The 25,218-nt window shown below is 43.4% G+C and overlaps 1 protein-coding gene across 1 annotated transcript in view; it reads left to right on the forward strand.

Moving 5' to 3' along the window:
• The window catches only part of frem3 (Fras1 related extracellular matrix 3), a 247,556-nt gene that overhangs the window by 197,096 nt on the left and 25,242 nt on the right, over positions 1-25,218 (forward strand). The window contains exons 13-16 of the mRNA XM_068033444.1: positions 12,101-12,259; positions 12,644-12,947; positions 19,793-19,924; positions 21,834-22,165. Coding sequence (XP_067889545.1) covers positions 12,101-12,259; positions 12,644-12,947; positions 19,793-19,924; positions 21,834-22,165 — 927 coding nt within the window. The remainder of the gene's footprint in view (positions 1-12,100; positions 12,260-12,643; positions 12,948-19,792; positions 19,925-21,833; positions 22,166-25,218) is intronic.

A 25,218-nucleotide genomic window follows, 5' to 3' on the forward strand; every position in this document is an offset into this window, starting at 1 on the left:
GCTAATGGGTTTACTAAGGCCTCAGGACAACAGGTGAGAAGCATGCGCACATTCCCACATGTCAAATTGGGAAAGGACAAAAAAAATTAATCATGAACTGCCCAAGCCTGAAACAGGTGTTACGGTCAGGTGAGGAGGGGTCAAAGGACTTCTCTTTTTTCCCCTCTCCATGTTTGACCACAGCAGGTTTAATTCTTTCTTAAAGTGGATGAATTGGCTAAATCAGTAGGTGTTTGATTATTTACTTGCTATGATCATAACAAGAACCAAACGGACAGGTTTTCTTGAGTTGAACAAAGAAAGAGGTTAACTTTATTGTACCTAAACTGGACTAATGAAAATGATAAACTACATGCCAAACTTTCGCTCACACACACATTATAGAGGTTAATACACAAACAAATAGTTTACAGAATGGGGAAAGTTAATTCAGTTGAGTTAGAGTCCATAGCAAAAAGGGGGTATACAGTCTGTGGAGTTTGGTGATTTGGCTGGCTTCTAGCTGAATTCAGTAGTCCTGAGGGTTTTAGTTTGAAGAGGTTCGGTGGGTCTCTTGGAAACAGTGATGCAGATGGTTTCCTCCAACGGGGTTTCTGATTGTAGCCAGAGTATACAAAGGTGTCAGTCAACAGGCAGAGTTTGAAGCTTGTAAGCTGAAATCGAGAGAGAGGGTCCCCCACTTAGGGTCTGCACATGTCAGAGTCCAGAAGCTTCTCCTTTGCTGCAGAGAAAACACCAGCTTAAAACCACAGATGGGGCGGGGCTTATCACATGACAGTCATCCAGTGATTCAAACATCGCAGTTAGCAGTATTTCTTCTTGTTGCTGGATCCTGGGTCTTGGTTCTTGCTGGGGACTGAGGAGACATTTCACCTCCCTCCTCACAGTCCTTGCAATGTAGAATACAGTGTTGCAAATTCGGTGGCCAGCCTAAGCTGCCAGCAAAGTCATCATTTTAGCTGTTCTTTTTAAATGTCTTTAAAAAAAATTCAGATCTCCAGTCAGTGGATTAAATAAAATTATCATTCAACAAAGCACATTGGCATGACACAGGCATTGAGCCCTTCATATGTGCAAAAGTGGCACACCCAAATTTCTAAGACTTTAATTTGAGAAGCTCTGTTCAACAATGGAAGACATTGTTTTGATTGCCAGTTTTGAACTTCAGTCAGTATGAGTGGTATATTGCAGGTTGCTTGCCTCTAACTCTTCCTGCATTACTGCCCTGCAGCCGTGTTCAGTTGCCTTATGGAGACTCTGTGGCTGTTAAGCGAAACCTCGCATAAAAGTTTTATGCTGTAGGCACTGGTTCAGATTTATTATTACTTGAGAGAGTTGTGTCATTAATTATTTTTGTACCCAAGCTGGCATAAGTTATAAATTCTGTAATCAAGTAAAATCTGCTGTACTGACATTCTGTTCTAGTCTAATTTTTACTGTTAATGGTTTGTAGTTTGTAGCCTAATTCACACAGTCTGACATGTGCACTTGCAATTTGTGTGAGGGTTCTCCCAATTGCCCACTGTATCGTCAATGGAAAATCAGTGGAAGACCGTTTACATCATTTCTAGGGGGTTTTGCCTACCTTCTGCCAAAGTTACTGTCAGAGATCGGGGAAATACCCCTGGAATTTCCATCCCTAGGGCTGAATTTTCAGGCCCTGCCAAGGTAGGGAACAGAGGCAGACAGAGCCCGAAAATTACGAGGCTGGCCAGCATGCTGGTTTCCCGACCCCATTCCCAACTATTTTGGCTAACGAGGGTTCGAGGCTTGGCAAGGTCGCCCGCCCCCACAAGGTGGCAGGCAGTTAGGCTCGTTAACAGCCTTGTTAATCAGGGAATAAGGAGGCCAATGAGGGGAATATCTCAACTGCCTGGAGGCAGGCACCCAATGGCAGGCCGGGGTGCCAGTGCTCCAAGCTGGCTGACAGGCCCTCCCTATTTGCCTGGGTATGGGTGCAGCCAAATGCCACCCTGTAGAAGGGCTCCTCCCCACTCCATCCTCAACAGTGATGACCTGGATGCTTCCTCTATTTTTTTATTACATTTTTAAAAATGTGGCTGAGAGGGTGCCTTCCTGTTAAAGCGTGCTCTCAGTTACTTACCATTTACTGCAGCGGGTGCTCCTCTGAAGCTGAAAGGCTTCTAATTATCCCTCCATCTTCGAAAGCCCGTATGCCACCCTTAATTGGACAGGGAACCTGTCTCCATGCCATTAAGGAGGCGCCCTGGTCAAAATTCCAACGAGTGACTGTTTCCCCCTCAGGGGCTGGTTTGGGACCCAGAAACAGTTCCCACTCCTGTTTCCAGCCCCCGAAGAGAAAATTCAGCCCTTGGTATTTATACCTCCACTGTCTGAAGAATAGAATACATGAGGGTTTGTGCCAATTCATGGAGCTAATTTCAGAAGCAAGGACTTGTTTGAAGGCAGAAAATTAATAAGCATGCTTGGAAGTCAGAGGAAACAAAAGCTAGAAAATAGACAACAAGGGAGTTTGGCAGTGCTAAATGGGATATTCTCAATACTGAGCCACAGCTGAAAAAAGGGGTAGGAATGGAAGCTTAACATTATTGGTTACAAGGTTTTCAGATGAGATAGAGTGGGGGATAAAAAAAGAGGAGGGGGGTCACAATATTGATTAAAGAAAGAATTATAGCTTTGAGGAGGGATAATATAGTAGAAAGATCATCAAATGAGGCGATATGGGTTGAACTGAAGAACAAAAAAGGGGCAATCACATGACTGGGAGTATACTATAGATGCCCAAACAGCGAGAGGGAGATAGAAGAGCAAATATGTGGGCTAATCTCTGAGTGCAAAAACAATGGGCAGAATTTTAATTGCGCATTGCGCACTGCAGCGGCACGCTTTCAACTCGGTGGCCTTCCGACATGGAAGGGCCGCCAAGGAGCCCCCACGATATTATGCGTGGGGGCTCATTTAAATAGAGGGGGCGGAGTGGCCGCCCCCGATGACGTAGTGGGGCTGGCCACCGTGTCCCCGGATGGCGGGCCATTTTTAAAGGGCTTTAAGCCCTTATGATTAATTTTAATTTTTAAGGTATATCATGATAAAATTTGATTAAATAAAAACTTTTGTGATGGAGGCCCTTCCCCAATGCTCCCAATGGTCATTTCATTGCCCGAACTGACCAAAAATTTACTTTTTCAAATACCCGAACTTTCCACCCCAACTTTCCATCTTTTGCCCTTCAACCCCTTCCCACCATTCCCACATCCAATCAAAGTTGTTTTCCCTACTCCTTCACCCCTCCCACCCTGAAAATTTTATTCCTCCTGCCTCTGCACCAGGTTCTCGCCTTGGAACTCCGTGTGGAGTTCCGAAGGCGCGCAAAGGCCGAACGGAGGCCGTAAAATCGGCGTGAGATGGCAACCGCCTGCAGGTAAGTACATTTATATCTTATTAATGTTAATTTGCATATGGAGATGAAGGGCCCGCCGCCAAGCGCCAGGCGGGCCGCACCGAAGACCCCCGCCACCGGTAATATGCAGCGGGCCCTTCTCAACATCACGGGTTGAGGTGGGCCTCTCCCCACAGAATTTTACCGGCTCCCATGCTGCAACCCACAGTATCGAGGGGCCGATAAAATTCAGCCCAATCGGCCAGTAATAGTGGGGGATTTCAACTGCCCTAATATTAACTGGGGTAAAATTAATGTAAAAGGCACAGGTGAAGAAAAATTCTTAAAATGTATTTAGGGGAACTTTTTTAGCCAGTACACAGCAAGTCCAACAAGAGAGGGGTGGTTCTGGACTTTATTTTAGGGAATGCAGCTGGGCAGGTGGAAAAGGTATCAGTTGGGGAACACTTTAGCGGCAGTTAGATTTAGGGTAGGTATGGTAAAGGACAAAGATAGACCAAGAATAAAAGTTCTCAATTGGAGAAAAGCTAATTTTACTAAACTGAGATGTAATTTTGCTAAAGTGAACTGGAAACAGCCACTTGAAGGTAAATCAGTGCCAGATCAGTGGGAGACATTCAAGGAAGGGATAGTGAGGGTGAAGAGCATGTATTTTCCCTTAAAGAAAAAGGGTGAGACTAACAAATCCAGAGCCTGTTGGATATCAAGGGGCTTTAAGGAGAGGATAGAGAAAAAAGGGGAAGTTTATGACAGATACTTCTGTCATAGAAGCTTCAGGCGGGATAGAGGGGGATGTAAAAGGGGTGGGGGAGTTGCATTACTTGTAAAGGAGAATATCACAGCTGTACTGCGGGAGGACACCTCGGAGGGGTCGTGCAGTGAGGCAATATAGGTGGAGCTCAGGAATAGGAAGGGTGCAGTCACTATGTTGGGGGTTTTCTACAGGCCTCCCAACAGCCAGCGGGAGGTAGAGGAGCAGATATGTAGACAGATTTTGGAAAGATGTAAAGGTAACAGGGTTGTAGTGGTGGGTGATTTTAACTTCCCCTATATTGACTGGGACTCACTTAGTGCTAGGGGCTTAGATGGGGCAGAATTTGTAAGGAGCATCCAGGAGGCCTTCTTGAAACAATATGTAGATAGTCCAACTAGCGATGGGGCCATACTGGACCTGGTATTGGGGAATGAGCCCGGCCAGGTGGTCGAAGTTTCAGTAGGGGAGCATTTCGGGAACAGTGACCATAATTCCATAAGTTTTAAGGTACTTGTGGATAAGGATAAGAGTAGTCCTCGGGTGAAGGTGCTAAATTGGGGGAAGGTATAACAATATTAGGCAGGAACTGAAGAATCTAGATTGGGGGCGGCTGTTTGAGGGTAAATCAACATCTGACGTGGGAGTCTTTCAAATGTCAGTTGATTAGAATCCAGGACCAGCATGTTCCTGTGAGGAAGAAGGATAAATTTGGCAAGTTTCGGGAACCTTGGATAACGCGGGATATTGTGAGCCTAGTCAAAAAGAAAAAGGAAACATTCGTAAGGGCTGGAAGGCTAGGAACAGATGAATCCCTTGAGGAATATAATGACAGGAGTCAGGAGGGCTAAAAGGGGTTATGAGAAGTCATTGGCAAACAGGATTAAGGATAATCCCAAAGCTTTCTATATATATATATATATGAGCAAGAGGGTAACTAGTGAAAGGGTTGGCCCGCTCAAGGACAGAGAAGGGAATCTATGTGTGGAGCCAGAGGAAATGGGCGAGGTACTAAATGAGTACTTTGCATCAGTATTCACCAAAGGGAAGGACTTGGTGGATGATGAGCCTAGGGAAGGGAGCGTAGATAGTCATCTCATTATCAAAAAGGAGGAAGTGTTGGGTGTCTTGCAAAGCATTAAGGTAGATAAGTCCCCAGGGCCTGATGGGATCTACCCCAGAATACTAAGGGAGGCAAGGGAAGAAATTGCTGGGGCCTTGACAGAAATCTTTGCATCCTCATTGGCTACAGGTGAGGTCCCAGAGGACTGGAGAATAGCCAATGTTGTTCCTTTGTTTAAGAAGGGTAGCAAGGATAATCCAGGAAATTATAGGCCGGTGAGCCTTACGTCAGTGGTAGGGAAATTATTAGAGAGGATTCTTCGGGACAGTATTTACTCCCATTTGGAAACAAACAAAATTATTAGCGAGAGGCAGCATGGTTTTGTGAAGGGGAGGTCGTGTCTCACTAATTTGATTGAGTTTTTTGAGGAAGTGACAAAGATGATTGATGAAGGAAGGGCCGTGGATGTTATCTATATGGACTTCAGTAAAGCCTTTGACAATGTCCCTCATGGCAGACTGGTACAAAAGGTGAAGTCACACGGGATCAGAGGTGAGTTGGCAAGATGGATACAGAACTGGCTCTATCATAGAAGACAGAGGGTAGCAGTGGAAGGGTGCTTTTCTGAATGGAGGGATGTGATTAGTGGTGTTCCGCAGGGATCAGTGCTGGGACCTTTGCTCTTTGTAGTATATATAAATGATTTGGAGGAAAATGTAGCTGGTCTGTTTAGTAAGTTTGCGGACGACACAAAGGTTGGTGGAGTTGCGGACAGTGATGAGGATTGTCAGAGGATACAGCAGGATATAGATCGGTTGGAGACTTGGGCGGAGAAATGGCAGATGGAGTTTAATCCTGCACAGTGGCGCAGTGGTTAGCACCGCAGCCTCACAGCTCCAGGGACCCGGGTTCGATTCCGGGTACTGCCTGTGTGGAGTTTGCAAGTTCTCCCTGTGTCTGCGTGGGTTTTCTCCGGGTGCTCCGGTTTCCTCCCACAAGCCAAAAGACTTGCAGGTTGATAGGTAAATTGGCCATTATAAATTGTCACTAGTATAGGTAGGTGGTAGGGAAATATAGTGACAGGTGGGGATGTTTGGTAGGAATATGGGATTAGTGTAGGATTAGTATAGATGGGTGGTTGATGTTCGGCACAGACTCGGTGGGCCGAAGGGCCTGTTTCAGTGCTGTATCTCTATAAAAAAAATGAAAAAAAAATGTGAGTTAATGCGTTTTGGAAGATCTAATGCAGGTGGGAAGTATACAGTAAATGGCAGAACCCTGAGGAGTATTGACAGGCAGAGAGATCTGGGCGTACAGGTCCACAGGTCACTGAAAGTGGCAACGCAGGTGGATAAGGTAGTCAAGAAGGCATACGGCATGCTTGCCTTCATTGGTCGGGGCATAGAGTATAAAAATTTGCAAGTCATGCTGCAGCTGTACAGAACTTTAGTTAGGCCACACTTAGAATATTGCGTACAATTCTGGTCGCCACACTACCAGAAGGACGTGGAGGCTTTGGAGAGGGTACAGAAGAGGTTTACCCGGATGTTGCCTGGTCTGGAGGGCATTAGCTATGAGGAGAGGTTGGATAAACTCGGATTGTTTTCACTGGAACGACGGAGGTGGAGGGGTGACATGATAGAGGTTTACAAAGTTATGAGCGGCATGGACAGAGTGGATCGTCAGAAGCTTTTTCCCAGGGTGGAAGAGTCAGTTACTAGGGGACATAGGTCTAAGGTGCAAGGGGCAAAGTTTAGAGGGGATGTGCGAGGCAAGTTCTTTACACAGAGGATGGTGAGTGCTTGGAACTTGATGCCGGGTGAGGTGGTGGAAGCAGGTACGATAATGACGTTTAAGAGGCATCTTGACAAATACATGAATAGGATGGGAATAGAGGGATACGGACCCCGGAAGTGCAGAAGGTTTTAGTTTAGGCAGGCATCAAGATCGGCGCAGGCTTGGAGGGCCGAATGGCCTGTTCCTGTGCTGTACTGTCCTTTGTTCTTTATGACAGATACTGAGGGTTCAATACTGGAGAAAACTTAGAGAAGTACAAAAAGTGATGGGGTGAAATTAAAAAGGAAATTAGGAAGGCAAAGAGAGAGCATAAAAAAATTGGCAAGTAAAATCAAGGAAACCCCAAAGATTTTTATAAATAAATAAGAGCAAGAGAATAACTAAAGAAAGTGTCGTGCCTATTAGGGACCATAAGGCTAACCTGTCTGTGGAGGTGAGGACATTGGTATGGTTCTTAATCAATACTTTGCATCTGTTTTCACAAAAGAGAGGGTGATACACACATTGCATTCAAGGAGGAGGAGTGTGAAATATTAGATGAAATTAACAACTTGAGAGAGGAAGTATTAAGGGGTTAAACATCTTGCAAGTGAATAATTGTATCCTAGGCTGTTAAGGGAAGCAAGAGAAGAAATATTGGAGCCTCTAACCATCATTTTCTAATCCTCTCTGGCTACAGGTGTGATGCCAGAGAAATGGAGGACAGCTAACGTTGTGTCATTGTTTAAAAAGGGAGAAAGGCATAGACTGAGTAATTATAGGCCAGTCAGCCTAATCTCAGTAGGTGGAAAATTATTCGAAAAATTTCTGAGGGACAGGATAAATCTTCATTTAGAAAGACATGGATTAATCAAGGACAGTCAACATGAATTTATTAAGGGAAGGTCGTGTCTGACTAACAGGATTTAATTTTTTGAGGAGCTAACAAGGAGGGTCGATGAGGGTAATGCACTTGATGTCATCTGTATGGATTTTAGAAAGGCTTTTGATAAGGTCCCACATGACAGGCTGGTCTTGAAATTAAAAGCTCATGGGATCCAAGGCAAAGTGACAAGTTGGATCCAAAATTGGTTCAGAGGCAGGATGCAAAGGATAATGGTCAATGGGTGTTTCTGTGACTGGAGGGCTATTTCCAGTGGTGTGACATGGGGCTCAGTACTAGGTCCCTTGCTTTTTGTGGTATATATCAATGATTTGGACATGAATGTCAGGGGTATGATTAAGAAGTTTGCGGATGATACAAAAATTGGCCATGTGATTGATGATGAAGAAATCTGTAGACTGCAGGAAGATATCAATGGACTAGGCAGATGGGTGGAATAGTGGCAAATGGAATTTACTCCAGAAAAGTGTGAGGTAATGTACTTGGGGAAGGCTAACAAGGCAAGGCAATACACAATAAATGGTAGGATACTGAGAAGTGTAGAGGAACAGAGGGACCTTGGAGTATATCTCCATAGATCCCTGAAGGTGGCTCAACAGATAGCTAAGATGGTCAAGATGGCATATGGGATACTTGCCTTGATTAGCCAAGGCATAGAATATAAGAGCAGGAAGGTTATGCTGGAACTGTATAAAGCACTAATTAGACCACAGCTGGAGTATTGTGTGCAGCTCTGCTTACCGCACTATAGGAAAGATGTGATTACACCAGGGAGGGTACAGAGATTTGCGAGGATGTTGCCTGGACTGGGGAAATTTTAGTTATGAGGAAAGATTGGATAGAGTTGTTTTCTTTGGAACAAGGAGGCCAAAGGGAGACCTAACTGAAGTGCATAAAATTATAAGGAAATAAAAACAAAAAGTGCTGGAAATACTCAGCAAGTTTGAGTTCAATACTGGCAGCATCTGTGGAGAGAGAACCAAAGTTACAGGCCTGAAACGTTAACATTGCTTCTCTTTCCACAGATGCTGCCAGACCTGCTGAGTATTTCCAGCACTTTTTGTTTTTATTTCAGATTTCCAGTATCTGCAGTATTTTGCTTTTATAAAATTATGAGGGGTCCGGATAGAGTGGATAGGAAGGCCCTAATCCCCTTGGTTGAGGGGTCCATAACCAGTGGGCATAGATTTAGGGTAAGTAGTCGGAGGTTTAGAGGAGATTCGAGGGGAAATGTTTTTCACCCAGAGGGTGGTGGGGGTCTGGAACTCACTGCCTGAAAGCGTGGTAGAGGCAGACATCCGCATAATATTTAAAAAGTACTTGGATATGTACTTGAAGTGCCATAACCCACAAGGCTACAGACCAAGATCTGGAAAATGGGATATGGCTGGATGGCTACTTGTTGGCCAGTGTGGACTGGATGGGCCAAATGGCCTCCTTCCATGCTGTAAACTTTTATGATTCTATGATTGCTTTGATTCTATGACTTCTGTTCAACCCAGACACTGCTATATTACCAGATATTAGGAGCAACCTTCCAACTTGCTGCTGCTGGTGGTGAGCCTCATTTGCTGGCAGCTCAAACTGCATGTGACACATCATTCTCCAATCGTGAATTTAATGGATGGGAAACAATGGGCTAGATTTTCCACATGTGCTACTGGTAGACAAAACTCCCAGTGGGAGTGTGAAGTCAGAAAATGACCTTATTTTGCATATCAAATGACTCTTCACTATAATGAGCAAGGACTGACTTAAAGCAATGGGCTTTGGTACAATGCATGCAAGATAAATTGGGGTATAGACTAAAATTATAACAATCAAATGTGTTTATTTTTGCAACTTCTTTTTATGCATCATAAGCAATATAGGAGCAGCCATTTCGTCTATAAACCCCTCTTTGACTAACTCATGCCTTTTCACTTTTGTAAAGTCTGGGGAGACCATGGTAAATGCACAGGAAGCTCCTTTCATAATGTTTGTGAAATTCATCTATTTGTTACATTAGTGAAATGGGCAGAAACATGGCAGCTGAGATTTAATGCAGAGCAGTGTGAAGTGATACATTTTGGTACGAAGAATGAGGAGCGATAATATGAACTAAATGGTACAATTTTAAAGCAGGTGCAGAAACAGTGAAACCTGCGGATGTCTGCATACAATTCTCTGAAGGTTGCAGGATAAGTTGAGAAGGCTGATAAAAAAGCATATGGGATCGTTGCCTCTATTAATGGAGGCATAGATTACCAAAGCAAGGAAGTTATGCCAAATCTTTATAAATCACTGGTTAGTCACCAGCTGGTGTATTGTGTCCATTTCTGGCCACCAAACTTCAGGAAGAATGTCCAGGCCTTAGAGAAGGTCCAGAGGAGACTGTCCAGGCCTTAGAGAAGGACCAGAGGAGATTTACTAGAATAGCACCAGGGATGAGAGACTTCATTTGTGTGGAGAGACGAGTGAAAATGGGATTGTTCCTTAGAGTAGAGAAGGTCAACAGGAGATTTGGCAGAGGTGTCCAAAATCATGAAGGGTTTTGATAGAGTAAATAGGGAGAAACTGTTTCCAGTAACAGAATGGTTGGTAACCAGAGGACAAAGATTTAAGGTGAGTTGCAAAAGAACCAGAGGTGACATGAGGAAAAGAAAATGTGATCTGGAAGGCACTGCTAGAAAGGGTGGTGGCAGCAGCTTCAAAAATAACTTTGAAAAGACATTTGGATAAATACTTGAAGGGAAAGTATTTACAGGGCTATGGAGAAAGAGCAGGGGAATGGAACTAATTGGATAAATCTACCAAAGAGCTGGCACAGGAATGATGGCCCAAATGGCCTCCTTCTGTGCTGTATCATCCTATGATTATCCCATGAGCAGAGTCATATTTATTTACTTTGTTTGGGTTAATGCCTTTATTAAAATAGCAGGTTGGGTAATATACAAGTAAATTCTTTTCACTGCTGTTAAGTACTTTGGGATGTCCTCTAACATTAAAGTTGCTATATAGGGTCAAGTTATTGTCAAGCATTTGTATAATCATATTGTCAACAGCAATTTCTAAACTATGCTCACTATAACTGTGCAGTGCACAGTAGAATTTTTCACTGTGTGATTATAACAGTAATTCATTTTAACGCTCATCAGCCTGAAAATATAAAGGTTATTCAGTTTGGTAGACTATTAAAATACTTTTGACAGAGGTATCTTTTTATTTCATTTGATGCTTTTAATAGCTGTTATATTTTGATTCCAAATGTTTTTAAAAGGCAGTGTGAAATTTCCTGTATCCAGTATTGTTGACCTTTTTTGTAACCAAAATGATGGTTGGCATCCTTCTATCTATGAAAGATGATGGACACACACCAAACAATCCATTTAGGTGGGGTGTCTTCTCTTGGTGCACCTTTGTTAATGACTGTAAAGGCCAACCATTGAGAGGCAGGTTCTGCCACAAGTGCTGCACGTGAAGCTGCCAAGCGATGCCGTGAGATGTTGTTTTTGACGTTGGTGCCTGTTGCCAAGCTGCTGTAGCAACTGGTCATCATGGTAGTGCACAGAATGTGTCACCATTTCCCCTTTTCGCCAGCTAGTGAATCCCAGGTGCAACAGCCGACATTTAGGGCCTTCATGTCACGCTTGCAAGCATCCTTGAAGTGGAGCTTTGAGCGCTACACTGGTCTTCTGGCCCCGGATACCTCACCATAAAGAAGGTCCTTGGGTATGCGACCGTCTTCTATCCTGCGGACGTGTCCGATACACCAAATCTGCCTCTGTTTGATTAGTGCCAACACACTTGGGAGCTCTGCCTTTGAGAGGACTGCTACATTTGTGATTTTATTCTGCCAGGAGATACCCATAATGCACCACAGACAGCGAAAATGGAAATCATTGAGCTTCTTTTCCTGGTAGCTGTAAGTCACCCATGTTTCACAGCCATACAGCAAGGTGCCAAGAGCACACGCCTTATAAACCATCAGCTTGGTCTAAGGGTCAGCTTGGTGTTATCCCATGCATGTTTTGCGAGTTGGCCAAAGGTGGCAACTGCTTTCCGTACATGTGTGTCGAGCTCTGCATCAAGGGACAGTTTGATGTGGTGTATTATGAAAGTAAAGGATTCCATTGCATTAGTTTTACTGATCCTGTTTTCCTACTGCTCAAAATCAGAGTCTGACAGTCATTTATTTCATATGGGTGACTGTGCCTGTGTTTTATTTGTTTCCCCCTCATTCAGATGAGCAAAGCTATTGTGTATATTGAAGAAATGGACAGTGTGGCTGATGTCACCTTCCCAGCTGTCCCGCAGGTCGTCTCACTCCTGATGTACGATGACACCACAAAAGCGAAAGAAACTCCCAACCCACCTACTGGCTACCCCACAGTCTGTGTCACAGTAAGAGCTGTTTAAAAAATGTTTTTTAAAGTCGTAGATGATCATTATTATTGGAAATAATATAAAGAAATTAAATTAGAAAATGCAGCTTTTCTGTGAGCATTTGCTGCTTTAGCAGTTAAACACCCACCGGGCATCAGATTTTATCACCACACAATCTACTTGATATTTTCTTTCTTGACCTGTTCCACACTGCTCTCTGGGCACAAGAGCAGATAGCCGGTTTGCAACCAGGCATTCCAGCAAGGCTATGCTGCAACTGGCCATTAGAAGTTCTCCAGTGTGGTGCCAGAGTGACTCAGCCCATGCCACCCTCCAACACCCTGTGTTGTTAATTTGACATTGTTCAGTAATAGTTCTTAAACTTTCTTCTTTCTTCTGCAGGCCTGCAATCCAAAGTATTCAGACTATGATAAGACTGGCTCGATCTGCTCAGCTGAGAATATAAATGACACTTTGACCCAATACCGCTGGCTTGTCAGTGCTCCCAGCGGCCAGGATGGAGTGACCAGCCCCATGCGTGAAGTGGATTCCAACACATTCTTCACCAGCACCAAGCTCATCACATTAGACTCTATCTACTTCCAGGCAGGTTCCAGGGTACAGTGTGCTGCCCGGGCATTCACTACCACTGGTGAAGCAGGTCTGGAGCTTCTCAGCCCCATCAGTACAATCAGTAAGGAAGATGGTAAGCTGGCAGGTGCAACATGCCAAGATTTGAATGCTTTATTTTAACATCTTTTCACCAACACTCTCCCCATTTTCTCTTTTTAAAAAAAAAAGTTTTGTTAATTTTCTACATTTTTTTCTCCTCTCCCCTTTTCTGAAAGCTTTGATTCATTGCTTACACATCAGCCTCTTGCACCTCACCAGATAGGCATTCTCCATGTGCGAGCATGAGCTTAACAGTGGACAACATTAAGAATCTGTAAGGGAAGATCACCAGAAGAAGTGGTGTTACGTCACATATGACCAGGGAGTTGTGGGTTTACCCCAACAGTGTGAAATGTGTTTAGATCTGCTCGTGCAGTAACAGTTTGTATATATATGTTCTAGTTTAAAATATAATAAAACCCCACATTTTCTTTGGATGTTACTTGTAATTCTGTGAGTCTTACAATAATTCACATATCAAAGGAACAAGTAATATTACATGGTGGTAATGTTTGGTACTTTTTTTTCTGAAGATCACCAAATATTACATCATGGCAACATTAGATTTTTTTTCTGAAGAACGCACTAAGAAAGAACAAGGAACAACCGATTGCCTACATAGAGTGGCTGAAGATTCAGGCAGAGAGCACAGACAGGACCCCGGATGTGTTGAAGCTCTGTTAATACAGTAGGCAATTTGGCAGGAGATTGAAGTTTTCAACTAATCTGGCAGTGGGTCGAAAAATTTGAAAAGCAGTAGCTGAAGCCATTACTGTTTTAGTTTTCCTGGTCTTTTTTGATTCATCCGCGGGGCTAAGTTGAAAAGAGAGGGGAGAATGCGACAGCACCACTGGAGGTCCACAGCACAGTGTGAAAGTCTGGTTGTGATAGCTGCCAGTACTGCAAGGTGAAGCTGATTGCAGGAAAAAAAACCTCAGTTTTAAAAAAAAGCTGTTAAAAAAGCCTATGTAAACAAAGAGCTGCTCCCTCAGTTTAAAAAAAACTGCACACAAAGAACTGCGTTCTCTATTTTTATTTAAAAAAGACAATATCGTCTAACTCTTAAAGGGGCAGGTCTGGAGAAAACTAATCTAAGCAAGAAAAAAAAGTGTGCCTATGAGAAAGAAAACCTGAAAAAGTTCTATATTTATAAAAAAAACAAGATCTCTATGGCAATAGCTTTCAGATATCCAGTTATGGATTGAAAGATGTCAGACATCGCGTCTGAATTTAAACTGTTTCGGCAGCGAATGTTTCCTGGATCAAGAAGAGCAAACCAGAGAAACAAGCTATCAAAAACAAGATTGCACTGGGCAATGAGGGCCTGCAACAGATTAATACATCAGCATTGTCAGCTGAGGATCAGAATGATCCTCGCTAACTATGGACATACCCGGAGCAGCAACTCAAGGTAAACGTAAATTTCCAAGTACATAGGCTTGAACTTATGACCTACCACCAAAGGCAAGATGAGTCCATTGAGTTTGTTGCAAGGTGCCGAGACAATGCTCAAGAATGCCACTTTGCAGATATTGAATTGTCAGAATGGATTATAGAAGTAGTAATTGCATCTACCCTACTAGAGACCTTTCAAAAAGACCTGCTAGAAAAGAAGAAAGGGCACACCACAGATGCACTACTTAATGATGGAAGGAAATTTGAAGCCATCATGGCCGGGCACCAACAGTTAAAAGTGTTGGGGGTGGCTCTGACAATTGGTATGGTAACCAAGGCTCAGAAGTCTGCTAAGCCTTGTGGCAAATGTGGCCTGATTCACCCAATTCACAGTTGTCCGACGTACCAGGACCAGTACAAAGCTTGTGGCATATGAGAACACTTGGCAAAGCAGTGCAGAAGGCCAAGCTCAGATACTGCACACAGGAATGGTGGCAGATCACATACAAAGAGAGCATCCGCAAGACAGGTTGGTGAATGCAACAAAAGGTATGCCAACATACAATAAAAGCCCAAGTAGGTACATCAGGTCAGCAAAGAGACAGATTAGCAGGAGGATACAGATGCAGAATGCACTTATGTGAAGAGAGAGCAAGCATTCCACATGGTTAACTTGGATCAACATGTCAATACTATCACACAATTTGAGGCATTCACCAGGATTGGGATTAGATGTCCGCAGAACAGTGGCAAGCAAAAGCTCAAAGTAAAAATCGACACTGGAGCAAGTGCACATATTCTATCCAGCCATATACTGAAGGACATGTACTTCAAGAAATGGGAATCTATGGTACGACCCACCACACCTAGGTTGGCTACCTACAATGGTTCTCCAACCAAGTGCTTGGAATGATAATCTTACATTGCAGCAATGCAAGCACCAAATGGCTACCACAAATGTTTTATATTGTAGACACAACTGGACCGGCTGTCGCAGGACTTCCAGTTTTCTGAGATTTACAAATTGTCACAATGCATGAATTCATTAACGCTCTGAATATCCTGGTCAAGTATGTCAGGTCGGTCCATGTAAAGGATGACACAAAGGTTGGGAGTATTGTCATGAAGTGGCGATATGACCAGGAGTGTCTCCTCGGGCTTCAGTTCGTTGCAGCAAGAACCAGAGGCCAGAGGGATTGCCGGTGATTTGTGAAGTTGCCAGTCATCATTTTCTAAGCTTTCTAAACAAGGGAAGATGAAGGCATCAGATGACAGGCAAACGGGACAAGAATTAGCTCAATTGTGAGTAGGACAGAAGGTCAGAGCCCTCAATCATGCATTGGGAACTTGGTATCCTAGAGGCCGCGACGATATGCAACCAGCACAGATCGTATGAGGTCCAGACACCCAATGGTGCGATTCTCATGCAGAAGCAAAGTCAATTCAGAGAGCCGTATGACAGCACTACATGTGACGGCCCTGTGGCATCATAGACAATTCAAAGACAATGCCTGAAATGAACATACACAGGCTACGAGCACAGAGGAAGAACATACCAACCAGAGTTCTGAGTCATCAGTCTCAGAAGCCGTCAAGATGAGCACAGCTCTGGGAATAAGTTTACGATAAGATTGGGATGAATAAGCAAACCTCCTGTACGTTTTGTATATTGGACTTATGTTTTCATCATTGGAAAAAAGGGGGGTGTTGTGGGACATAGAAACATAGGAACAGGAGTAGGCCATTAGGCCTGTCGAACCTGCACCACCATTCAATTAGATCATGGCTTATCATCTACCCCAATGACACTTTCCCACGCTATTCCCATATCCCTTGATGTCATTAGTATCCAGATTTCTGTCTTGAACATGCTCAATGATTGAGCTTCCACAGCCCTCTGGGGTTAGAGAATTCTAAAGATTCACCACTCTCTGAATGAAGAAATTCCTCCTTATCTCAGTCTTAAATTGCTTACCCCTTATTCTGAGACTGTGCCCCCTGGTTCTGGACTCACCAACCAGGGGAAACATCCTATCTACATCGACCCTGTCACGCCCTGTAAGAATTCTGTAAGTTTCATGAGATCACCTCTCATTCTAGAGAATGCAGGCCCAGGTTCCTCAATCGCTGCACATAAGACAATCCCGCCATCCCAGGGATAAGTCCGGTGAATCTCCGTTGCACTCCCTCTATGACAAGTATATCCTTCCTTCGATGAGGAGATCAAACTGTACACAATACTCCGGGTACGGTCTCATCAAGGCTCTATACAATTGCAGCAAGACTTCTTTACTCCTGCACTCAAAACCTTTGCGGTGAAGGCCAACATACCATTTGCTGTCCTAATTGCTTGTTGCACCTGCATGCTAGCAGTTAGTAACTCATGAACAAGTACACCCAAGTCCCTTTGGACATCAAAACTTCCCAAAATCTCACCATTTAAGAAATACCCTGTGTCATGAAACTCCTATATGCCAATTGGGGAATATTGCATTAGACTTTTACTGGAAATACTTACAAGTAACTTTTTTATAAAGTAAACAGGCAGCCAAGATGGCCACTGCAATTTACATTTGAAACACCGAAAGACCAGACTGGAGACGAACTTTTGACTCAACCTAGCCAGGACAGCAGGATTCTCTGGGTGATTAAATTACCTGGAATGGCCTTATCAGCACAGTCATCAGGGACCATCTACACACACTGACTTTGAAAGAACCAACCCCCTTCAAGTGTGACTGGACAGCTTGAGGTGTCGCACTCTGAATCTCAGAGAAGATTCCAGAAAGATCTCATTAACACAACAACAGGGTTTGATAATGTCATGTGACTGCCTGCACAGCTCTGGAGAGACTTTAAGCTTTGTCACACAGAAAGTAGACAGGAGTAACTGAAAACCCATCAATGACACAGGTCTCTCTCTGTCCTCAATAAAGATCAAGAGAAGACCCGGCTGCATCTGGTAAAGCCCCTCAAGCCTACAGACCATCACTGCTAGCAACTGGGGACAAGGATCGAACCCCTTTTCTGCCTTCAGGAGCCCCGAGAAAATCAAGTCCACAACGTTGCACGCGACCCAGCGAAGATTTCAGGAATACAACTTCAGCTGAGGACTTGAGATTTAAAACTGTATTTAAATTCTGGGCTCTACTCCAACCACCAAAGCCGTTTTCCCTCTATTATCTATTTGTGTGTATGTGACTCTCATGTGAATGTGTGCGTGAATGCATAGTGTATTTTTAGTAATTTTAACCAGTTTAGAGTGTTAGGAGTAATAAACTTACATGTTTCTTGTTTAAACTTAAGAAAACCTGTCTGATTGGTTCTTTTGCAATTACATCAGAGGAACAGGAGGAAGCACTCACTGAGGTGGTACATTCAATCACTGTTAAAAAAGGATAAACCTTGTTACAGTCAAACTAGAGAAGGCGCAAAAGGAGAGCCTGAGACCCCCTCCTCACCTGGCCGTAACACCTGTCTTTCTACTTTTTCTACCAACGTGGATCACTTCACACTTATTCACATTGTATTCCATCTACCATGTTCTTGCCCATTCACTTAACTTGTCCAGGTCCCCTTGAAGCCTCCTTGCATCCTCCTCACAACTTACATTCCCTCCTAGCTTTGTGTCATCAGCAAATTTGGGAATATTACATTCGGTCCCCACATCCAAATCATTTATATAGATTTTATATAGATTGTGAACAGCATAGAGGGATGATCTTAGGAGCTGACGACCTTAAGAAACTATAAGTGAAGATCATCAGAGGAATTGATGTCACATCACACGTGACCAGGAAGTTGTGGGTGTAGCGTGACAGAGTGAGATGTATTTAGATGTGCTCGTGCAGTAACTGTTTGTATATATATGTTCTAGTTTAAAGTATAATAAAATCCCACATTTTCTTTGGATATTATTTGTAGTCCTGTGAGTCTTAAAACAGTTCACATTACAAAGGAACTAGTAATATTACAGATCCTACCCTCATCCATTGCCTACACATGAAAACTTTCCACCAGGAGAGTTATCCCCAGTGCCCTGACCAATATCTATCGAGCAGTTAACAGCTAAAAACAGATTATTTGGCCATCGTCACATTGCTGTTTGTGGGAGCTTGATGTGTGCAATTTGGCTGCTGCGTTTCCTACATTATAACAGTGACTACGCTTCAAAAGTACTCCATTGGCTGTAAAGTGCTTTGGGATGTCCTTAAGTTGGGCATGGTGCTATATAAATGCAAGCTTTTTTTTAGGGCTCACTGTAGCTGATTGCGATCAGCTCAGTAGAACTTGGTCGAATCTGGGACCTTCTGGTTTGTTACGTCATCAACAGGGGCACTGGAAGAATTTTTTCCTTGCAAATTACTGTCTTGAATCATTATGCTAAGTGGTTGGTGGGGGATAGCTGGCAGCGTGGGGTGCTAAATGGACCATGGCCCAGATGTTACCGGTGATGCTCTGTTGGTTAGCTCTGTGCAGGAGGCATACATGCAGGAAGGAGCGTCTTCACCTGGCCAATGATTCCTGCCAGTCCCAGTCCCATGATAGTTGAACGCACTCCATAGAGGAAGAGTGTGAAAACTGGTCTAAACTGATAATTAAGTTAGCTTGTATGGTCAATAGTGCATCATTCTATCATAGTGGCTCACACCATATTCCCCCACAACTTCAGCAGTAGATTGGTGGAATACCTGGAGAAACAATGTGAATGGCCACTTTTAGCTGTTGGCTCCCTTTCTTCAGAAATTCCACTGATTTCCTGTTGGAGAATCCCACAGAAATTCCCCACCTTTTTATAACTCCACTCAGTTGTAAGCGTCACTGTTCAATGAACAGAGAAAACTTGTATGTTTCAAAACACAAAGTTGAACTTTACATCAGGTGGTAAATAATTCTGAAAAAACATTTTCACATGGCTTTTGAGTTCATCCTCCATCCTTTCTTTTAAACTGACAAACAATGCAGCACTTACAGAGACTCCATTCCTCGTGTTTTGCTAGTGTACATGCATAGCTAATGTTACACCAAACAAACAGTACGGAGAAGAGTGTCAGGCAAACATAATAAGCATTTGTATACTATGGTAGCATTTCAGTGACTTGGCTTTTATAGTTACGACATGATAGACTTGTCTCACACACTCAGCTCCTGCTTTAAAGTTTAATTGGTCACAGGAACGTCAGTATTCTGAAGACCTTTTTGATTGAAAAAAGAATTCTACTCTTTAAATTTATTTTTGAATCCTGATGCCCTGAACTAAGAGGTTCTGAAAATCGATAGGGATAATAAAATTATTGATTATTACACAACACCAAGACTAACACCATTGCTACACCACATACATCTCAAATGGCAACAGTGGAGAAGTGGTGCTATTGACCACCATACTTCAAACAGTATCTTAAGACAGGCTGCCTGAGTGATGCTATTCATAAGGAAAGGGAGTTTTTCAATAGTTTATTTCTGTGTGCCTGTTGTTTCCAGGTCTTTGCCAGTCACGTGTGCCAGGAGCAGTTGGTGCGGAGCCCTTCTCTGCAAAGCTGCGCTACACTGGCTCAGATGACCCTGACCATCCAAACCTTATCAAGCTAACTGTGACAATGCCTCACATGGATGGTAAGTGCACCTTTACTGTCATGTTTGTCCAGTGTCCTGCTTAATTGTTGCTGTTTAAACTTTAGTGCTTCTACCATTTCTTCTAGTTGCTGCCTTTAACATCAGTCCTGCCAGCTCCAGTACAGTCAGTATATTATGGAAATAACAAAAACATTAGCAGCTGTGAAAAATGCCTCAACTTATAATTTCTTTTTATTTAAATATTTATGGAGAAACCGGTAAAGGTCCAGGGCCCTTAGTACAGATGTGCCAAGGATAAAACAGAATGAGAGCGTAATGATTAGGTGGTGCCAAGATTAAGTTTTAAAAGGAGGGAGGAAAGACTGAGGGATTAAGGATTTCTTTGAGATCTTGGGAAAGAAAGACTTTAACAATGTAGAGAGGAAGAAGAGTATGAAGGATGACATATTTCAAGCTTAGAATGAACAAGAGAATAGCGTTTCGAGGACCATTGGTCAAAGTATTATTAATAAAATAGAGAGAGAAAGAGAGAGGAAATTGACAATTGTGAAAGGGATAGAAATTCAGCTTGGGCAGTATAATAAAACAAGCAGTGTGGCATGGGCTGCCTGCTATACGCCTGCCAGGTATTCAGTACCATTGACTCTACCACCCAAGATGGATTTCTACCCTAAGAGAGGTTGGAGCTGAGTAATGCATAGGAAGCCTCAGCCTGCCAATAAATACTGATGGATCATGACACTAACCCATCTCTGCAACTGAGTACAGCTGATGGTCAACAGTAAAAACAAATGACACAGCAGATCCATTTGCATCAAAAATAGAAAAAAATAGATTAACATTTGGGGCATTAACCTGTTATCAGGACCAGTTTTCTGGTGCATAAAGTAGTAACAAGAATCAAGACTTTATTGTGAATAATGCTGACATACACCCTCCCACCAAATTCCTCTCTCTGCTATTTTAAATGGTTTATTGCCATATGTAAGATAGAGGATAAAGGGATTTGGTATGAATGCATTAAATGTGTAAAGTATTCTGCAGGGAAAGACCAGGCTCAGTGGAGCCACCAATTTGAGAATTGTAGTGATATTCATGGCTTAGGTCAAAACGTGTGATGCTGATGAACAACTCATAACAAATAGAAGCCATATTTTGATCATCATAAATGTAGATTAGTCTTGATTATAATAAAACAGCCAATTTTACCTCAATCCAATATATCTGTCCAACCATTGAACTTTGTTTATATGGTAAGTTAGTAATGTATTGGCGATCTCCAAGTGAAATCATGAAAGGACATTTGGAAATGTATCTGGGGAAATACTGGCAGGTAGTGCCGTGCATAGCAGCTCAAAGAAGCTATGCCAGACAATGATGATTCACCACATGGCGAATTACCAACACCTTTGAAATATAGCCACAGAGATTACAGAAGCAGTTTATATTAAAAGGTTATAAAGTTCGGGGGTTTTAGTGTAATTCATCAGGCATGTGATACTGTAGTCAAAGAACAAAGAACAGTACAGCACAGGAACAGGCCATTCGGCCCTCCAAGCCTGCGCCGATCTTGATGCCTGCCGAAACTAACACCTTCTGCACTTCCGGGGCCCATATCCCTCTATTCCCATACTATTCATGTATTTGTCAAGATGTCTCTTAAACGTCGCTATCGTATCTGCTTCCACCGCCTCCCCCGGCATCAAGTTCCAGGCACTCACCACCCTTTGTGTAAAAAAAAAAATTAGTCTTAATTAATCAAATCAAAATATCCAACTGTTTGGCAGCTGAGCTTTCCCGATGACATTGGCTGCTTTTACTTCAAGGTATAGACATTGCCAAGATCTTTGAATGTCTGTTACTGCAAATCCATGTGTAATGTAGTAGTCTTGCAGTTAGAATGATCTCTTCTGTACCTCATGCCAACTGACTTTCTTTTAATTTTCAGGCATGCTTCCTGTCATCTCATCTCGGCCATTGTCCAACTTCGAGTTGACCCTAAGCCCAGATGGCACCCGGGTTGGTAACCACAAGTGTTCCAATCTTTTGGATCATAATGAAGTCTCCACTCGTTATGGCTTCATTAATGATGCCACAAAGAACCCCGAGGTGATTGGAGAAACATCTCCATATCAATACAGCACTGCTCTGCGTTCTGCCAGTACCCTCCGATTCTACCGTAACCTCAACCTTGAAGCATGTCTCTGGGAATTCACAAGCTACTATGACATGTCTGAACTTCTGACTGACTGTGGAGGCACCATTGGAACTGATGGACAGGTAAGATACATTGTCTTTTATGTGAATTGTTCAAACCCCTCTAAAAATATATAGTATTATTCTTACCTGGCCTTAGGTTTTCCTGAATCTTTCCTCTCAGTCATTTGTACTCCTGGATTCTCGCTTCATAAGCAGGTGACTTCAGAACTCTGGGATTGACCAACAAATGGGTTGACTTCTGCTTGTGGGAGTTTTTTTTCCTACACCAGCTGCATCATTCCGGAGAGGTGCTGATCAGAAGCTGGGAAGGGAAAATCAGAGAGGAAACGTTATTTCTGTGCCTCTTATGTGGGACATGCTAACCAGTTTGAAGCAATACTGGTAGACGGCTGGGAACAATTACTTGCCGGCCCTCTTGGGTAATTGCATGATGGTCCATGAAGAGAAATAAAAGAGGACGAGGGAGGCATTTTACTTGAAAAATAGGGATATGCAGTCAGACATTGAAAAGATAATGGGTAGGATTTTAACTGCCCAGTAGAGACGGAGCAGTAGTAGAGTCAAAATGAAGATTGTGGATTTACTGTCCCATTCCCGCTCTGCCACCATGTCATCTGAGGCATTCCATTGGGTGACCCAGGTGCTAACCTGAACTGTCAGAAGTCTCACTCTTGTATGCAAATTGGGGTGCTATGATGTACATAGGATACTAATGGCATTTTAGCTGCCTACTGAGTGGGACATGCACTGTGGTGTTCCACTCAACAAAACATAGCAGCAGAGTAGAAGCTGACAGAAAAGTTAAGTGTTAACACCATGTTTGTGGGGCCTGGAGGAGCATTTCTATCTTGATAAAAGCTTTTACTAAGTGAGCCTGTTTGGTGATTATCGGTATGTGTAATAGATACTAGCCATAAGTGACACACTTGCGATCATTGGTTTTGTCAATGCCTATCATAATGTTGAAACATTTATTAAATCACTGAAAAGATTATGATTTTCCAAAGAAAATAGCTTGGCAACTTAACGTTTCCTTCTAATGTAAATACACTGACAGTGTTATCACTGTAAAGACCCATCTGGTTCATTTATGTCCTTTAGGGAAGGAAATCTGCTATCCTTATCTGGTCTGGCCGACATGTAACTCCAGACCCACAGCAATGTGGTTGACTCTTAAATGCCCTCCGAAATGGCCTAGCAAGCCACTCAGTTGTATCAAACTGCTACAAAGTCAATAAAGAATGAAACCAGACAGATCACCCAGCATTGACCTAGGCACCGGAAACGACAACGGCAAACCCAGCCCTGTCGACAAAGTCTTCCTTACTAACATCTGGGGGCTTGTGTCAAAGTTGGGAGAGCTGTCCCACAGACTAGTCAAGCAACAGCCTGACATAGTCATACTCATGGAATCATACCTTACAGACAATATCCCAGACACTGCAATCACAATCCCCAGGTACATCCTGTCCCACCGGCAGGATAGACCCAGCAGAGGTGGCAGCACAGTGGTTTACATTTGGGAGGGAGTTTCCCTGGGAGTCCTCAACATCGATTCCGGACCCCATGAAGTCTCATGGCATCAGGTCAAACATGGGCAAGGAAACCGCCTGCTGATTACCACCTACTGCCCTCCCTCAGCTGATGAGTCAGTACTCCTCCATGTTGAACAGCACTTGGAGGAAGCACTGAGGGTGGCAGGGCACAGAATGTACTCTGGGTGGGGGACTTCATTGTCCATCACCAAGAGTGGCTCGGTAGCACCACTACTGACGGAACTGGCCGAGTCCTAAAGGACATAGTTGTTAGACTGGGTATGCGGCAGGTAGTGATGGAATCAACAAGAGGGAAAAACATACTTGACCTCGTCCTCACCAATCTGCCTGCCGCAGATGCATCTGTCCATGACAGTATTGGTAGGAGTGACCACCTCACAGTCCTTGTGGAGACGAAGTCCCGCCTTCATATTGAGGATACCCTCCACCGTGTTGTGTGGCACTACCACTGTGCTAAATGAGATAGATTTTGAACAGATCTAGCAATGCAAAATTGGACATTCATGAGGCGCTGTGGGCCATCAGCAGCAGCAGAATTGTACTCAACCACAATCTGTAACTTCATGGCCTGGCATATCCCCCACTCTACCATTACCATCAAGCCAGGAGACCAGCCCTGGTTCAATGAAGAGTGCAAGAGGGCATGCCAGGGGCAGCACCAGGCATACCTCAAAATGAGGTGTCAACCTGGTGAAGCTACAACCCAGGACTACTTGCATGCCAAACTGCGTAAGCAGCATGCGATGGACAGGGCTAAGCGATCCCATAAGCAGTCCATTTAAAATGGCATTTCATTCCTGTAAGGATGGAGGTGTTAGAAAAGTGCTTCCATTTGTTGATTTTTTTTGAGGACTTGTGTTAAAACCGAAAAGATTCCATGGATGTGTCTTCTTTTTAACAAGTTCATCGAAAGGACACTTGAGATGTTGTTTGAAAGCCACCTGTGCTGGAAGTCATGTGCTTTGGGCTCAGTAAACAACAGAAGCCTAGGTGACCTGGGGAAAAATTGTTACAGAGAAGTCACATGTCAAGGTTTATGGAGGTCAGGAGGTCGACTCTGTGTTTGGGGTTTAGACCTTGTTTTCAGTTTAGTTGGGATATTGAACTGTTTACCTGCCAAGGGAAAAGAAACCACCCAGCTCACCTCCTTCTCTACCTCTTTGAAGAAATCCTGCAAAGACCCAGTGTAGGAGAGCTAAAATCTCTGGTGCTGCAAAGCTCCTGAGAAGTTGAAAAAAATCCTGCAATTCAAGTGAGTGCTGGCGGAAAGCCCTGATGTCACATTTCTCCTAGAAAGCCTACAAGAATAATTCTCGACATCTCCAGAATGGACTGCTTCTGAAACAAATTTTTCTTCATCTGTTTTTTCACTCTTTGTAATGAAATGCCCTAGAGTCATTTAAGGCATAGTAGGAGGCCTTTTGGCCCATTGAGTCCATGCCGGCTTTCCGTAGAGCAATCCCGTCAGTCGCATTCCCTGCTCTATCCCCGTAGCCCTGCAGGTTTGTTTCCTTCATGTTTTTATCCAGTTTCCTTTTGACATCATTGATCATCTCC

Source organism: Heterodontus francisci, chromosome 1 (genome assembly GCF_036365525.1).
Source record: "Heterodontus francisci isolate sHetFra1 chromosome 1, sHetFra1.hap1, whole genome shotgun sequence".
NCBI classification, from domain to species: domain Eukaryota; kingdom Metazoa; phylum Chordata; class Chondrichthyes; order Heterodontiformes; family Heterodontidae; genus Heterodontus; species Heterodontus francisci.